Source organism: Aspergillus niger, assembly GCF_000002855.4.
Source record: "Aspergillus niger supercontig An09".
NCBI classification, from domain to species: Eukaryota; Fungi; Ascomycota; class Eurotiomycetes; order Eurotiales; family Aspergillaceae; genus Aspergillus; species Aspergillus niger.
This window is the reverse complement of record NT_166525.1, coordinates 1,009,589-1,026,953: the sequence shown is the minus strand read 5'-3', so window position 1 is coordinate 1,026,953 and position 17,365 is coordinate 1,009,589. Positions and strand designations below refer to the sequence as shown.

Below are 17,365 nucleotides of genomic sequence, written 5' to 3'. Positions count from 1 at the left end.
GAGGGAGAGGGAGAGGGACAGGGAGAGACGATGGAGCGGAGGGAAAGAGGGAGACAAGAGGGAAAGCCGAGGGTGGGTTTGGTACCGTACGGGAGGAGTAACTTTAGTAACTTAGTACAAAGTAGTTAAGCAGTCAGTCAGTAGAGTTCAGTTTAGGAGCAACGCACGGGAAAAAAGAGGGTACGAAAAGAGGAAGATGAGAAGAGCGAGGGAATGACGGGTGCCAATGAGGATCCAGAGCCCCTTGGGGAAATGGATGGACGGAACCACTCGAATTGCTGAAAAGAGGCAAAAGAAGGGCCGAAGAGGCGATCGTCGACGCGGCAAAAGGAGGAAAGGAAAAGGAACAGAGAAGAGGACACACAGAGAGAGAGAGAGAGGGAGAAGGAGAGGGCCTGGGGAAATCCTACCCAAAATGGATTGAAAGTTTGTCTATTTCATCTTATTTTCGTATTTATTCTATTCTATTTTATGATTCGATCACTAGAATGAGAAAGAAGATGCTAGCAGTTATATTATACGGATATTATAAATGAATCACCTCCCTCGATCGATGGAGGGGAGGGATATTAATCATAAAAACATGAAATAAAAAAGGGCAAACTCATCTCATTATCATCTGTGGTTGCCCAGGAATCAATCAATCAGCCACCATCTTTTCCACTTTGCCCACGCAACTAATTGAGTCAATTTTGACAGGCGACCCCAACTTTTCTCAGGGGTTGGTCCGTTCCTGTGCCTGAATTGTGGATTGATTTGCTTGGTTGCTACTCCATAATAATCATCATCTCATCTCCTAGATCCTCACATTTTTATTCCCTGCTCCTGCTCCTGCTTCTACCATCGATCTATTTTTTACTCCGTACTACGTAGACTATCCTCCGATCATATGCAGAATTGCAATGTACCTAGGCACACACTAGATACAAAAGAAAAGCTGGGGTTCATGCGACTAGTAGGGATGCGGGCGCAGGAAAAACACTTTGCAGCTCCATTCATTGCTTTCCGGTCAGCAATCGGCCAACCAACCGAACAAACGAGCTTCGACTAGTAATAGTCTCCTGCTGCCTGTGAGGTTGAGAGAGACGGCACTAGACTAGATAGGAGGGAACCAAACGTTCTCATCTCCACAGGTTCCCTCTCGTGCCACTCTTCACTGACCTCCCCCCCGACCCGAGAATAGTAACAAACATTGGCTCTGCAGGACACGACAGACCCAACAAACCACTCTTCCACCACGTTCATCGAGACTCATTATTGCTGCTGTCATCATTCTCTCTCGCATGGCTTAGACGTTTGAGCCCTGGTTTTGTTTCCCGAAAGAGTACCGGAAAGTCGCAACAAACTCGTGCTCTTGCGTCAGCTCCTCCCCCAAGAATGCAAGCCCACCTGCTGCATCATCCATCCATTGTTGTCCCTCCGATCGACACCGGCGGGCCTCCCACGATGAGGATGATCCTCCCCCCTGGTCTTGGTCATGGTCATGGTCATGCTCATCCATCTGCCGGTTAACCAGATAACCAACCAGTTACCCAGTTAACTAACTACTTAATTGAACTCAGCTGGGACAATAATTACCGACTGTCTAACTAGCGAACCAACATCCCCATCCCATCCCACCGGCTTCTTACTAATTCCATTCGCATCTTGGTTGTGCTGCGTGACCTGCCTTGGCCACCCATTTGGTTCCTTACTTCCGCCATCCACTTGGTCAAGTGAGGGTGGCTTGCGTATATAGGTTATCGATCCCGGAATCGCGCACTTCTCTCCCCTTCCCTCGTTTTCCGGTCCGATCGCGTCCGGAATGTGCTGTCTTGCCTTCCTGGGGCGGAGCAAGATGATGCAGCCATCCAGCCAGTGAGTTTTTGCCTCGATCAAACCCGACCGGAATACGACAGGTGGATGTCGCCACGGTACCGATGGAGTCGCTCTCGCTCGTGGCGCCTCTCTGTTACTGTGCAGCCTGTTGGCCCGCCCACCAGCACCGCCAGCATACGTAGTACCACCATTCATTTTTTGCATCTGAGAAATAAAAATCCACCACAGAAAAGAGCTGGAATATATCCGGACTCCGACGGCACAACGATCCGATTTTCCTAATAGTCTTCGACCAGGCGTCCGACCTGCAGGATACTTCCATATTGCTTTTCTCAGCCCTGGCTCCGATCGTCCCGCGCCGCCTGGCTCCGGTTTGTGTATCGGATTGACGGCTGCTGCTGGAACTACTACTAGTCGATTGATTAGTATCAAGTAAACCACAACATTGTGACTGGATGCTATGTGGCACAGCTGTGACCCAATAGTTCCAAAAACGCAGACAAAGTATTTCCCGTACATTCATCTAATGGGACAAAACTTGATTTCAAGCAACAATGAGGTCTCGACCAGAGTGTGTTGGGCTGGTTCGTAATGTCTTTCGGCTCTCTCTGCATCCGGTCCTGGTATGACTGCCTACTGGATCTCATCCTACTTATCGGCCTGTCCGATCTAGGCTTATCGTTGGATCGACGAACAACGTCATCCATGCTGTTCAGTGTGACAAAGTACGGCAGCATGCATCGATAACCGGGCAAAGGTCTCGCTCTGGCTAAGCCAAAGAATGCTTAAGATGTCATCGGATTCCCGAACAGTCAAGGTGGGCGAGGACCACCGTCCCCTCAGAGCTTATCTCCGACGTGTTTCATGCCGCACTGTGGCTCGTTTGAATTTAGATGGAGACTGTTTGAAGCCATTCTGATCCAAGGGGGGGGCCCTCTATCATCACCCCGGTGAACCATGATTTGGCGATCTTATTTCGGCGCCAGTCTCATATAAATCGCCCGATGGCGCTAGTTTATCGTAACGGTCGTTTGACATTGAATAGCTGGGTCTGCGTCATCTAAATTCCGGTTTCAATTGACTAATGCTTTGTACGGCGACTAAATAATCGACTATCTACAAGTAGAAGCTGTACCTGAATTCGAATGCATTCATCCAATAATTACCATTGTAAACCATTGGCCTTATGCATAGGCCATGGTGTTTCTAGGCCAGTCTATTGTTTTCTAGCAGCTCTAGACTGCATGGGGGGAGGATAAGAAGAACAATGGCAAGTTTTGACTATTGCCCACTGCCATTTCCCTAGGTACTGTAGACACATAATCGGCTTTCTTTTATCAATTTCTGTAACAATTTTCAATGTGGGTTGTAGTTACTGTCAATCCAACCGAAGCAGTATTTCATGGCCCTAACCATGAATCCGATAGTAGCTCTAGTGTACTAATTCCAGGAGGAATAGCCGAATTGACGTCCAGCAACGCGGTAGAGTACATATAAGTAAAATGTCAGTAGCCTCACTCAATCAATTACACTTCTTTTAATTTAAATACTGCTCAACACTTCTAGTGGGGAAACACTAGTGGCTATAGAAGTCATCGAATATCAACCGCGACAACCAGTGAATGGAGCTTGCCGCGCCGGGGTGAGCTTGTCTTGGCAACCTCCAACTGGTCGCGCGGTCTATCTGAATAGCTCCGACTCGTTGCAACCTACACACCACCAACGTCTTTCTTTACTCTCAAGGCTCAGTCACCGACCTTTTCGGTTCTCTGGTTTGTTCAAGAGCATCTCCGTCGCATCATGGAACAGCCACCCCCCGCCGATCAACCACAACAGCCTCCGCCTCCGACACTCACAAATCCTCGCTTCACCCTCGAGCTAGAGTTTGTGTCTTCTCTCGCCAATCCCTACTATCTGTCCCACCTCGCCGTGACATATCCGAACCTGCTGGGCATAAACAAGTCTGGTGATGACAGCGACGTGAACAATGATTCCACAGACCCCGACGCGCAGGGATTTGCAGCGTACCTGGCCTACCTCTATTCCTACTGGAAGACCCCCGAATACGCCCAGTTTCTGACCCATCCTGGTGCCACTTTGCGGGCGCTACGACTACTGCAGGAGGAGACCTTCCGTCGCGACATTATTCGTCCCGATGTCATTGAAAGGCTAGCAGGGACCGATATTGCCGCCGAACCCGTCGACCCAGCTGCGGAGTCTGGAGACCAGGAGGGCGAGCAAGCCAAAGCAAGCTAGGAAGGCATGCGGTTACACTAGATACAGCAGGAAACAGACGCGCTGTATATTGACCTCGGTGTGGATTGGCTCGGTGGTCTGTCCGGGATGATGTCCTGCTTGAGCCACCGTCTTCTTTTACCACTAGGCTGCGGAGAGGGGGGTATATGGAGACACAACATCAAAAGATCCGCGCGGGGCATGGGCGCTTTGGTCGACATCGGGACACCTTGATGCACCGCGGTTTATGCTGCAGTCCTAATGCAACCCCAGATGGTTCATGATCTCCCCGGAGTCATGTGTGACCGAGGTACCCCCTGATCGGCCATGGAACCGGCTCTTCATTGGAGCTACCAGACATGCACCTCGACAAGCACTCCTCAGGATCAACGACATACTCCTCTCTATTCAGCTGGAATTCCCGAGCTATTCCGGTTGAGATTGCTCGATAGAGTCCTGAGCGGGCCTGTCACAGATGTAAGAGACGGAGGGAATATGCGCACACAAGAAAGTAGTGGAGTGTACGACACGACAGAAAAATCCCATCTGTCCGTTCTCATCGACACACTGGGTGCTTAGATTTTTCGCTTCCAAGCCATAGGAGCAGCAGCATCTGTCCCTGATATTCTGCCTATGACGTTGCCGTGGGGTTGTATTAGGTTGCAGGGGAAAAACTCTCCTGGGTACCTGCTCTGCTGTAGATCGAGCATTTGAGCCATCATACCGATAGACCAATTTGAGTCAAGGAACAATATATCATATAGAGAAAAAGCCTACATAGGAAACATAAAACAAATCGTCCATGTCTTTAACGATAAATCTGGTATATGAGCAAGTCTGCGACCGCCTAACCGTGACGCGGCCGGAGCGGCGCGCCAGGCTGAATTTCCCGAGCAGGCCGTTGGTTCATCTCGCCGCGGCAACCCAACACTAAACTTATCGCCATCCGCCAAAGAACCGGAGGGCGACACTTTTCGCTTCTGCCTCGCTTGCCAGCCTCCGCGGTTGACAGTGTTCCTGTTTCTTCATTCAATCCCCCACCTCCTTGTCCAGGCTGGGTACTATCTACTAGTATCTCCGATGGATCGACCCCACCCGTGGTGATTGCAACTCGACCTGGAAGTCTTGTCCTCTCGTCTCCTTTCTCCTTAAACCACGTTGGCCGTTGCCGCAACACCCCCCCAAAAGGCCCCAGCGACGTGACACACCTACTTCCTCATGGTCTTTCCTTGTTACAGATCCTTAATCAGTTCTTAAATATACTTGTCCTCAAGTGACCGTTTCGGTCATCGGATCTGCACCCTGTTGTATTAAAACCGTTGAAAATCTGCAGTATACAGTCATCGGGTAATCGCCCTGCGAATCACATTGCCCAATGGAGGGCGTACGCCAGTCATGTCGGCCAAAGCATCAGGTCTTAGTTCTGAAATGCTATCCACAATACCAGAAGGGGATTCCTGAAGTCAAGCCGAATCCGAGTGAACTTTCTTATCTGCTCTACTATGCAAGCACTCGTCGCAGCAAGCTGACCAAGGTCGGCGCTTTCCTGGAGAAACGGGCCGCGAGGGATGTCTGGCGCCGCAAGATAGGGTATGTTTTGAGGAACTGAATCTACGAGGGGAATTATCTTCAATCGGGGGCTGACTTGTTCTGGTAAAGCAATGTACAGGTGACACTTCAGATTCTCACCGCGCTTATCGAGAAAGTGCCCCGCGACCTCCCCATCTACGCCCGCTCCGTGCTGACGGTAATTGAAACTGTCTTGCGCTCCCGCGATATAACAATCGTTGAAGACTCGATCGCGACCTTCGAGATGTTCTGCCGCCATCAGGACATGGCGGCGCTGTCGGCCGAACAGGACTTTGCGACACAGTATCGCGAGGTCGTGCGGACGTATGCGAGCTTCGCAGAGGTGCATTCGCCCCAGCTGGATCCTGCCTCTAGCGGCCCCTTGGCGATACGGTGGCGGAATGCGGGACTTCGTGCGATCAAGGGCGTGGTCAGTTCCGAGGCGGGCTTGGCTGCTGATGGTGGAGATTCGTTGAAGATCATATTGCCGGTCATTTTGGAGAACGTCTGCCACGGAGATGAGGATGTCATCCCATCTCTGGAACAACAGCTTATGGAATCGGAGAAGAGCAGTGAAGCGGATCTTGCGCACCGGCGCCGAATTAGCAACGCTACCGTGCAGACCGTCGACACCGTGACTGGCGATCCGGCATTGGCTTCTCAGTCCGCGGCTGATGCAGACAAGAAAGCGGAAATGGATGTGAGGCTTCTTGCTCTCAGCTGCCTCGAGCGCATTGTTGTTACGGGAAGCAGCCGCGGTCAGATCCGCGTGACCACGAAAGTTGTATTGGACTTCATGCTCCGCAGAAACCGAGCCACCAGCTTGGGATTGTCCCTGGACTCGAGTGGTAATTGGGCTACGTCGTTGATGGAATTGGTCGCGAAATGGTGCCCGGTGCAGGTGCGGTTCATCATCTTGGTTGCCGCCATGGAGCTTCTGTTCGATATCAACCCTAGAGAAGAAACCTTGGATGAACCTTTCATCATCGTTTACATGATCGACTGGCTGCTGAAGTCGCCTGTCAATATGATTGGTCTTAGCGTGATTGATATCCTTCTGGGTCTCTTGCAGCATATGTCGTTCCTGCTGTCGCCTGCGGGTTCGGAGAAGCAAGTCGAACTCTCTGGAAAGAGAGCAGATTTGATCACTCTCTTCCAGCGGTGCATTGGAGACCTTACGACGCACATCTACTATGGCGATCAAGTTGTAGATATGATCAGAGTCGTCCTGACTCGGATCAAGCCTTCATCCACCCACGAACACCCTGCACAAGTCTCAGGTGATTCTCCCGGAGCCGCTTCGCAGGCTGGCAGCCTAACTGGGGAAGCCAGTTCTATCGCGTTTTCATCCACTACTGGACGAGTTGCTGCTCTTAGAGCTATCAAGAACATTCTGATGGTAGCGAATTCCCGGAACCCCGCAGCTGTATCTGGCGTGGAGTCCAGGAACCATGTTGGAATCCACGTCTGGGAAGGGACCCAGTGGTTGTTGCAGGAACGTCAAGGTGATGCGCGTTACGCGTATGCTGATGCGTTACTGTCTTGGTTGAAGCTCGAAACGAACCAGAGCGATTTGGCAGTCAAGGATAAACATGCGAAACATTCAAGCCCCAAACGGGAACTAACGGAGGTCGGCGAGAGGACTGGGAAACGATCAGTGTCTACAGCAATGCAGAGAGAGAAGGCCGCCATAGCAGCTCAATTCAACTTCCTCCGAATGCTGCACCTGACCATTTATGACATTGCGCTTGAAAGTCCGACTAGTGTTTCTGAGATCAGATTGCTTCATTTGATCTTGGCCAGCCTTGTTGATAAACTTGGGGTCAACGCCGCTCGGTTTGGACTGCCTATGGTGTTGAAGCTTCAAGATGATCTGAACAGCGCTCCAAGCCTAGCATCCGGATCTGCCAAGGTTAATATCGGAAGCTTGGTGTATGGATATCTGTGGGCCTTGTCTGAGCGATTCGAGCTGGGATCGACAGAAGTAGGCCAGGCTATTCAAAATGAGATCTCAAAGAGGCAACAGCTCAGCCTTTGGCTTGACCCTATTCGCTTGCCCGCAACTGACCTCAGCCAAGTCCTACAGGGCGGAGATCACCGTGCCGTGGCCGGTAACACCACGAACGTTGACCAGATGACCCCATTCTTTAACGACATTGAGCACCTTGTTCGTGGTATCGAAGATGCATACAACCATGCCGCGCTCGTCTCTTCTCACAGCCCCCCGGGCTCCCCCACGCGCAGCTTCACTATGCCTATTCTGGGACATGGATCGGTTTCTGCTCCACGCGGTGATCTTCTGCCTCCCCTCGCTCGGGAACAGATGCTCTCGGCATGGTCCCGAGAATCATGCCTGGCAGCTGCGGAGCGGGAGAAAACCGAGGCATTGTCTCTCAGTGGCTCCAAGGCCGGGACAATGGCGATGCGCAGTCATATTTACCTGAATGGCGCGGACGGCAGTTCACCCTCGACCACCTCACCTCCATCCGCTCAGCAGAGTGCAGCCGGACTGCACAACTCGCGTCGGATGAGCGTCCCCGAGTCTGCCCGGGCACACATTCAGAGCTCTAGCAGAGACTCCCCGGTTCATATCAATGACCTGCGGCGTGTTCTTTCCATCAACGATCAGGACAAGATGCGCCGGTTGAGCCCGCTACGTGGTCGGCTGGATGCTTCCAACCGCAGCGTCGTCTCGTCTAGCAGCGAGAGCATGGTCAGCGGTTATTCCTTGTCTGAAATTGACGGAGACGGTGCTTCAATCAGACCCCAGTCGACTAGGGATGGACACGGTCTTCCGGACGGCGACGGCATGGTGACCCCCAAAGCTTCCGCCTTAGGTAATACGGAGAACGGACAGGCCTACTTTATGGCTGCAGACGATATTCCCCCTGTGCCACCGATTCCCCCATCCTTGTCCGTCACCGGAGGCGTGTCGAACGACTCGCAGCGATCCCTGGCGTCAGAGCGACCATCCACTGCACCAGGGCCTCGTCGGCTTCCCACAGCGAATGGCAAGCCCGGCACACCTGCCGTGCCTCACCATGGCAAATCTCTCAACAAGCACAAGAGCCGGTCCAGCACGGGTCTCGCAGCTGCAGCGGCTGATGGTGACTACTCAAGAAGCTATGTCTACGACGGCGTGCCGGACCTGTCCGAACCAACGGACAGTGCCCAGCGCCGTGACGTGCAGAACCTTCTGAATGGGTTCTTGTCCCCGGCACATGCAGAGTCGCGCCCCGGCAGGCCCCGTGGTGCTTCTCGACGGGGCATTACTGGAGGAATTGGACGTCCGCCTTACTGATGACATATCCACTCCTTCCAGAAACTACCCTCATTCATTCACTTTTCTTTCCTATCTCTGTCTATTGCATCGCTTATTTCATCCATCCGGGTCTTCCACCAGGTTCGAGTCATGATCGTCGAGGCCCATGATATATCCCATCCTTTCTTTCTTTCATATTGCTTTTCACCGGTCTCCTTTTCTTGTTACATTACTATCCCACATCCCCTGTGCTATTCCTTGCACATGATCCATCTAAACTTTCTCCTTTGTCACTTACCACTATATGTCTGTCTCACTATTGCCATGCGCGTCACGGTGGATCGTCTGCTGCATGATCATTAATAATGGCGTCTGCGATGGACTGACTGACTGACTGACTGATTGATCGATTGATAGAGCTGTACTGCGTACACTACTTGCTTTACTAACTACATGAGGTATCTTTGTCATTTGTTGTCGTTGCTGGCTGTATCATTTCTTACTGTGTTTTGGATATTACCTGCTGCTGCTGCTGCTGCCAATTTATTACTTGTTCTTATTAGTTTAGCTTCATTTTCCAGTGGCTCTGGCTCTGATGATATCCCGATGTAGCATAATGGATGCAGCATAGTGTGTGTGCATGTATTTAATACCGTTATATTAGTGCTACTTGTAGTAGTAGTATAGAAAAGCAACCAACACAGTCTGAAACCCGGGTATAATATATAATATTACTCTGTAGGAGCGCCGCAACTCTTATCTCTTGCATCTCCCTCACATAAGAGATAGAAAGAGAACGAGAAGTTAATACTCAACCTGACTCACTAACCTACTAACCTCATCATCATCCCCAACCTCCACCTCCACAGGCCCCAAAAACTCCTTTAAAATATCCTCCAGCTCCTCATCATCAAACTGCATATGACCCCCCTTCAACGTCCTAAACACCAATCCCCCTTTCTCATCCAACCCCTTCAACCCAATCCAATCCTCCTTGTAAATACTCCTCTCCCTAATCCCAACCACATCCCCAGATTCCCCATCCACCTCCCCAAACCAACTCGACTCCTTCGGCACCACCATCCGATCCTCCTCAAACATATACATCACAAACTTCTCCAACTTGCTCAAGTTCTCCTTATACGTCTCGTTCTTCACCTCGCGCTCATTATTCACATCCGCCAGGAAATTGCTGTATTGGAGGTAGTTTTCCATCTCGGTGGGTTCAGGGTCGCGGAAATACTGCGCGGGGACGAGCCGTCCCTGCACGAAGGATGACCATCGTCCCGAGTGAAGAAGTGCTTCGGCGCCCCGGCAGATGAAGTCGTTCCAGGCGCAGGACTGGAATTGCGAGATGCCGTTGTGTTGGCTGCCGAGGGTTATTAGTGTGCGGACCGGGGGGTTGTTGCAGCGTTCAATATAGGCGCGGAGGAATTGTCCGCCTTGTGAGAAGCCGAGGGCGTTGATGGCGGGTGCTGTGGAGAGGATTGGGTCGCGGGCTAGTTGGTCGCAGACGTAGGCGACTTGCGTGGTGAGGTTGCCCAGGAAGGTCGCTTGGCGGTCGCCGGTGCTGCTAGGGGAGAGGTGGATTAGGTAGGTGTAGGTTCCTGGATTGGCGGCTTCAGCGGCTTGGATTAGGTATTGCAGGGATGGGTTGAGGTATGTGTCGCCTAGGCCGTGCCAGATTACGAGGGGGAGGGCGCGGAGTTCTGTTGTGTTGTTTGCTGTTAAGGGTTGGAGTTGGGTTTGGGACTGGTGGGTTGGGTGGGCGGTTGTAAAGGGTAGGATGGTGAGGAGGGTGAGGAGGGGTGTTAATGGACGCATTTTGTGGCCACTGTATGGGTTGAGGTTCGGCTTGTCGATGGGAGGAGGATGGGGGTGAAGGTTGAAATGGATGTATAGTGTTGGTGTTGTTGTTCCTGCGGAGGTGATGCGGAGACAGGTGGAGGTCACGTTGTCGGGGCTTGCTTCCGGGACCTGACGTAAGATTAGCATGTGACTGACGATTTTACGGATCATAATTGTACTCACTGTTGAGGCTGGTTATTGTCTTGAGTGCCTCACAGTGTTATATACACTTTCATACTTCGAAGTATCATTTATGCAGAGCAGTGACATGCTTTATCACGCCGTGTAGTACAAGTGGGTCATGAGACGATGTCCTGTCGAGTTAGTCTCATGTGCCTGGACCTAGTTATATAAACTATATCGATTGGTCAACTCCTGGGCACGCTGACCCTCCCGGTTCATCCCAGAAAACTCCCGTCCCGGTACCGCTGTTCTTAAGAGAGGAGAAGCGCATGCTTGATCGATGTATATTTTTGCGGTCTTTGGCGCTACGGTGGGCTTTCTAGACTTGACCATGTTCGGTGAGAATGCAAAGTCATCTGGCTGACGGAGATGTGTCATCTTGGACGGATAGTTATCCGTTGATATATTACAGTTAGCTTCATAAATTGTGGTGGGAGAACATGTGAAACCGTGTTGAGCCTGCTGCTGCTCATCCCCGTGCTCAATTTGCTTAGCGAATAGACCGCTATCTAGATCAACAGACTGGCCAAATATTACCAAGGAGGGGGTGATTTGCTTTATTGCTGTACGTGGCGGAGCGAGCGTGGTGCTTCGTTGTCTAGATCCACTAGGCACATCAATTTCTCCCTCATCTGGTCTCTGTGATATAAGTCGTTGTATGTTCTGGCGCGGTTCTGGGAGCCAACCATAACTTGAGTGGTTCAATGTCGATGATGTGCTCATAGAATCCTGCATAGATCCTCGCTGCCAACCGCTACTTGCAGCTGATGAAGAGAGTCTTGGGTTAAAAGGGCCTCGGAGAAACAGATGAGCAGTCGAGCAATCGTCTATCTCCAAGGATGTGTCGTAAGCGGCCTTCGCCTTTCTCTCCTCTTCAGCGCGAATCTGGTCGTCGAGCGTAAATCGTCTCCTGATCGGAGTCCACGCTTCTTGAACTTCTGGGCTGGCGTCGGCTGACTGTAGTACTTCCAAACCTCTAACCTCGAGTTGTTCCTTGCCCTTAGACTCATCGATGGACTGATCCGAGCCCTGGACCATGAAATTACTCCGGAGGGACAATCCTCCATCGGAAGACGACACATATAAAGGTGAAACGCTGGAAGAGCCCAGTATCCTAGACCCCTCAACGACTGAGCTTCCCACGCCGATATTCTCACAAACATACTCATGAACAGGGGGCTTCGGCGTTGTGGGTGCGAACTCATGGTCTAAAAGCATTGACTGCGATGTAGTATCAGTTGACGGGCCATTGCACCTCGGATGGTAAGCTCCAACGGGTTGCCCATTTATCCTTATGTCCAGGTTCTGTATACTCTCCGTATCAGGCTCTGCACCTCCGCGATGCTTGGGGCGGTAGGTAAGCTCTGGACGCAGGACAGAAGACCCCAGCCTCTCACAGTCATCATTCGTTATTTTTCTCCGCCTCCCGAAGTTTCGTAAAGCTTCTACTGGAGGAAACAGCACCGTGAGTGGTCGTGCTGCTGCAACCGATGCCCAGTCAGTCTTCTCTAGCAGCTTATGCTTAATCATTGCTAAGTTCTGGTCTGCTTGTGAGGACTCCTGCATAGGCAATGTGAGACGTGGTTTCTTTGCAGGGCACAAGAGAGAGGAGCTATGGCTAGACTTAATCTGAATTAGCCTGCAAGGGCACATGTGTTAACAAAGGCAACCTACCTGCTGGCTTGGCTGATCGCATGAATCTATAGCTCGACTTCCTTCGTGGAGGCAGACATTCTTTAGCAAGGATGTCATGCGGGGGTCCTTCGACTCTGCTACTCTAGACCTTTTAAAACTTTGCTTCTTGTTTCCTGATTTATAGCTCGAGTGTCGTCGAAGACGACCTCCTGTCCAATTCATGGTGCTCCTAAGTGACCGGGGGATTGTCAACGGAGACATGGCGAGGAGAGAAGGATATGCTCTATTAGTGTAACGGCATGCGGAATGATCGTCATGTGATGTATGATGTCTTCACAGATAAGGTAGGAAGACGCCTGTCAAGGTTACGGGAGTAATATCACTACAAGTGCCGCATGCAGACAGATGACCAAGTCGCCAACACAAGAATTAGCTACCACTTGAAACCCAACCACCTCGAGTGTCATATACTTTTGGAGATAACGAATAATGCTTGTGGTCTAGAGACTTGTTATATTTGTTGATTATGTCTGAGCAGACCCGTTTGCACAACAATTCTATCGAGACCTCAAGTGAGGGATTGCATAGGAGTTGGGAAGCCATCAAGGTATCACAACACATGCTCTTGTGAGGCAGCATAATGTGTATAGCGACCCAGAGCACAGCTTTATGATTAGATTATGTGATCTTATTTGTGTGCAAGACAAATTGGACAGCTTACCACATGAGGTATGGTGAAGTCTCATAGACTAGCATCATTAGGACTCTCGTCTAAGCAAGACATCTGGAAACGGCTCGGCCCGGAAAACGACCCAGGTCACTACCGTAGAACTTGGGCGTCACTAATTTAGCTTCATCTTGATCATCGGAACCTCGGCCTGAGTGGGGGTGCAATCCGTGCAAACACATCACGTGCATTGTTCGCTTCGGCGGCTCTTAAAATATCTTCCCACATGCCAAAATCTCCTTCTTTCTTAACACCACGCCGACGACAGCAGACACGCCAGAGGTGGCAAAGATGGTGCCTGCATCATCTTATTTGCTTGCCCGGAAGCAGACATGAGGAGTTCATTGGCCTTGCTTTGATGTAGGCAGGTTTCTGAAACTGTTTCGTGTCAGCGACGCGACCAGCTGGCAGCCTCGTCGCACAGGGTGCCTGGCGAGGTCTGCGCGCTGTCTGTTTATTATTATTATTTTTTTTTCCTCTTCATTTTGTTTTTACGACTCCCCCTTTTCTGGGTCTTTTAGGCAACAGGTAAGCGCAGCACTTTTTCTTTTCTTTTACCCCTTTTCTACATGGGTGTCACTGGGGGCTATTTGCCCACAATGATGAACACCATACCAATAAGCATAGTTCACCTGAGATCTTCGGATTGTTGAACGAAAACTGTATACCATCTTTCACCTTTATCTGATACACACACCCATTTGTTGCGTCATTGTTTGCTACTCATATTGGAATATCGCTTGAGAACCAATCGCTGACATTGCATGCTTTAGGATGCCTCGAACTGGTGCGGGAATATAGGGCGTAGGACGGGATACCCATATTTTAGAATTTTAATTTGAGAGAGAGCGGGATTATTGAAATTGTGATGAATCCAATCCAACCCTGATATTATGATTTCCAGCTTATTCTGAGACAAGCGTAAAAAGAAACTTCCCGGCAGTCCCGTAATTAAATCCATCAGATTGCTGCCCAACTTCCCGTGGTGTCAGTCTTGCTTGCGCCGGTGGATGAAGCCCGGAGTGCAGCTGTCAACTAATATCCGAAAGAAGGATGTGAGGTTCCTCATCATGAAACGTAGCAAACATGGCAGTCAAACTGGATGGCTCAACCCCTCCCCCTCCTTTTCTTTGGAGCAGCCGCGAGATTGGGCAAAGAGAGCCGCTGTGGCATGAAGCAACACGCTGTCCCGGGGAAGGAGGGGCAATGTCAATTATGTGCAGTAGCTGCGACAAAGCGAGATCCCTGTTCCGCGGGATGAGGGAGGGGATTGACGTGGTGAGCATCCCAGCCAAAGGATGAAGCCGAAGTTGGCACACTTTCACGAGGGAAAGCGGGGCCGCCGAGGAAATGCCGATGACTGGCTGGCAGGGACAAGGATAGCCCTGCACGCGACAAACCACGGGGAACTCCCAGGAAGGGCTCGGCGCCAATCATTTAGGATTGCCAATCCTGCCGGCTGAGGGGCTTCGCTGCCGGTGATGCAACACTGCAGCCCATCTTCCCCCTGACCACCAATCAGACCCGTGAGATAAGTGGAGGACGGGTGAGGCCCGCCTCACCGCTAGATTGAGCAATTGCCCGGGTGGTGCCGTTACCAAATGAGACTATCAGATACATCCATTTACATCCACCCACCGGCCACGTCAAGCCCCGTCAAGATGGGTGACTTCCGAGAATCATTGGCAGAGAGGGACCGGACAACACCACCTGGCGCTGCACCACTATCACCGCCATGTCTCGCAGCGCCAAATCATCATGCTCGATAGGGTCAGTGAGGCAGCCGGCTGCAGCAAGCATGCACCTCCGGCACACGCTTGGACGCACCGTCTCCTCCGATGGCCCCCCACGCCTGGCCTCCTGAACGACGGCTCCAGCCTGTTTCCTCGCCTCTAAAAGGCCGTCCTTTCCCCTCCAGATGGAATTCTTCTCGACCTTTCCTATTCTCCTCATCATCATCACACCAGACTCAAAGAAGAAATCCGACTTTGCCCACTCTTGATACCCAACGACCCGAGATACCCCCCTTTTTACCTTCCATCGCTCTTCTATTCTTACTCCACACACATACTCTCACACACATTCGCACTTCCAAAATACACACATTGCCCCTCCATACTACTTTGTGCTAGATTTGTCACAGTCAAATCAGCTTACTTGCCTACTACTATCCCATTTCCACTTGCTCTCAAGGCTTGACTACTTGCTTGACTCTTTTGTTCTTTCTCTGTTCCTACAAGTGTCCAACCCGTGGATCTTGGAAAAGAAAAGAAACTACTTGCCTTCCCCACCTGGCTAGATCAACCCTTGAACTGCCCTTCTGGAAACCCAGTCCGTATCCTGGATAGGATTTGCTTGCTTTGTTTTGTTTTTCGCTCCTCCCAGGCTTTAGTCTGAGTATACGGCAACACAATAACAGGTAGTCCCCTCATCAATCTCCTTTCGTCTGTTTGCTTTGATTTTTCTGCTTTTCGTTTTTTCCCTTTCTGCGATTGTTTGCATTTCGAAACTCGTGGAACCTACTTCTCGACCACACCATTCAACGACAAACAGCACTATAGAGGACCCCTGGACTCTTGAATCTCTTTGCTTCCGCTGGATTCTTCCGTCGAAGCGACGGATTGACGAAAAACATGTTACCGTGGAATTCATTTGCTCGTCCACAGCAGCCGCTGTGTGACTGGACACTCTTGAGTGTTGTTTAATGTTGCACACTCAATTCTCGATTACCCCTGGACTATCCTTTCTGCCTGGAACCACCCGGATCTCTCCTCACTAAGCCTAGTGGGAGATTGGACATTTGCCTTGGACCCCCTTTTTGTTGGCCTATTTTCTCCGTTCCCCGATTTGGACTCCCGTTCTGGATTTAGAAGCCGTCTTTGGAAATAGCAATGACACAATGAACTCCGACCTTGGATTTTTCGATCAAATCATCGCTGGACCTCGACATCTAATGGACTGAACCATTGATCAACTTATGTGTTGCATCTTTCACTTGAAGCCTTTGTAGTCTGGACCCCTGGATGGATACCTTAACCCAAAACTAGACGACCCGATCGACTGCAGCTGCAGCTTTTGACACTGGAAACAAGCACCACGGACATGTTGCCGCTCTTGCCGATCGCTTTACTGGTCATTGCCTCAGATTTGTTCCTGGATTAACAACAGCGCGCACAACTTCTCTTGGACCGAGCGGTAACCTCCCTGGAGTGATATACACACGACACCTTATTGGTTGGTGTGCCTCGACCTTGAAGCTTGCATGAATGATTTTCTGACTGATTATAGGCCCTTTGCTCGACATGGATCCCAGATGCAGACCATCGTTCACTTTCTTGTCATTGTTGCAATAGCATTTAGGTGTAGATGTACTGACTTTTAGTTCCTTTCTAGTGCTTGCCTTTTGTCTTCCAGCTTGTCTGGTCATAGAACACACACCCCACACAATGTCCACCAAGATCAAGAACGACCCAGAGAACATGTCTTTGTCCCAGTCATCTTTGCACACTATGGACCACTTGTCTCAGCCGAGACAAAACCAAATGATCCCAGGGATCCCCAACATGGCCTCCAGAGGAATCCAGGATGATGAACTTTCGAGCCAGGACAATTTCTCCTTGTGTTCAAGCACACACCCCAACCACGGAACCCCCAATGACTTAAAGGGGTGGTCTCTGAGCGACGTGGATGCACTTGACAGTGGTGCGATGTCCAAACCAGAGTCCCCGGAAGTCCAGATGCTCTCTTTCTCTTTCTCTCAGCAACTGCTGCCATCGACCGTTGGCCCCAGTGATGTAATGTATCATCACGCCGGATCCGATTTCTCAGGCATCCAGGATGTGACTGAACAAAATGACCTGGATTTCTCCCATGCACATGACTTCAACCACTACTCCTCATTGGTTGACCTCTCTGCCTTTGATAATGAAGTTTATGGCCAGAATGGTACCCAGTCCTCTTGCACTCCTGATGATACTCTCTCCAGCCACAGCTCTCATGCGGATGACGGCCACCTGGCCGGCAATGAGGCGTGGAACTCGATGAACTACCACGGATCATCCATGGATCAGTATACCACCGGCATGTTC

At 50.8% G+C, this 17,365-nt stretch overlaps 7 protein-coding genes across 7 annotated transcripts; 3 read left to right on the top strand and 4 right to left on the bottom strand.

The window, feature by feature from the left end:
* Positions 1–1,548: 1,548 nt before the first annotated feature.
* An09g04610 (hypothetical protein) lies at positions 1,549–2,525 on the bottom strand (the record flags this gene model as incomplete). The annotated part of the gene is made up of 2 exons (XM_059749787.1): positions 1,549–2,228; positions 2,336–2,525. The coding sequence occupies 2 exons, from the start codon at positions 2,523–2,525 to the stop codon at positions 1,549–1,551; spliced, it is 870 nt and encodes a 289-aa protein (XP_059601405.1).
* Positions 2,526–3,618: 1,093 nt separating this feature from the next.
* Positions 3,619–4,074, top strand: An09g04600 (uncharacterized protein; the record flags this gene model as incomplete). The annotated part of the gene is made up of 1 exon (XM_001393736.1): positions 3,619–4,074. One exon carries the CDS (start codon positions 3,619–3,621, stop codon positions 4,072–4,074), a length of 456 nt encoding a protein of 151 aa, XP_001393773.1.
* A 1,354-nt stretch (positions 4,075–5,428) lies between these two features.
* Positions 5,429–8,923, top strand: An09g04590 (uncharacterized protein; the record flags this gene model as incomplete). The annotated part of the gene is made up of 2 exons (XM_059749786.1): positions 5,429–5,643; positions 5,713–8,923. 2 exons carry the CDS (start codon positions 5,429–5,431, stop codon positions 8,921–8,923), a joined length of 3,426 nt encoding a protein of 1,141 aa, XP_059601404.1.
* Positions 8,924–9,544: 621 nt separating this feature from the next.
* Positions 9,545–10,708, bottom strand: An09g04580 (uncharacterized protein; the record flags this gene model as incomplete). The annotated part of the gene is made up of 2 exons (XM_001393734.3): positions 9,545–9,550; positions 9,722–10,708. 2 exons carry the CDS (start codon positions 10,706–10,708, stop codon positions 9,545–9,547), a joined length of 993 nt encoding a protein of 330 aa, XP_001393771.3.
* A 366-nt stretch (positions 10,709–11,074) lies between these two features.
* On the bottom strand, positions 11,075–12,811 carry An09g04570 (hypothetical protein; the record flags this gene model as incomplete). The annotated part of the gene is made up of 2 exons (XM_059749785.1): positions 11,075–12,544; positions 12,590–12,811. 2 exons carry the CDS (start codon positions 12,809–12,811, stop codon positions 11,075–11,077), a joined length of 1,692 nt encoding a protein of 563 aa, XP_059601403.1.
* A 1,497-nt stretch (positions 12,812–14,308) lies between these two features.
* An09g04560 (hypothetical protein) lies at positions 14,309–15,236 on the bottom strand (the record flags this gene model as incomplete). Its single annotated transcript, XM_059749784.1, has 3 exons — positions 14,309–14,662; positions 14,802–14,884; positions 14,975–15,236. The coding sequence occupies 3 exons, from the start codon at positions 15,234–15,236 to the stop codon at positions 14,309–14,311; spliced, it is 699 nt and encodes a 232-aa protein (XP_059601402.1).
* Positions 15,237–16,723: 1,487 nt separating this feature from the next.
* An09g04550 (uncharacterized protein) lies at positions 16,724–17,344 on the top strand (the record flags this gene model as incomplete). The annotated part of the gene is made up of 1 exon (XM_059749783.1): positions 16,724–17,344. A coding segment is annotated over one exon (621 nt), but the record flags the coding sequence as incomplete, so codon positions are not given.
* Between the last annotated feature and the right edge of the window lie 21 nt (positions 17,345–17,365).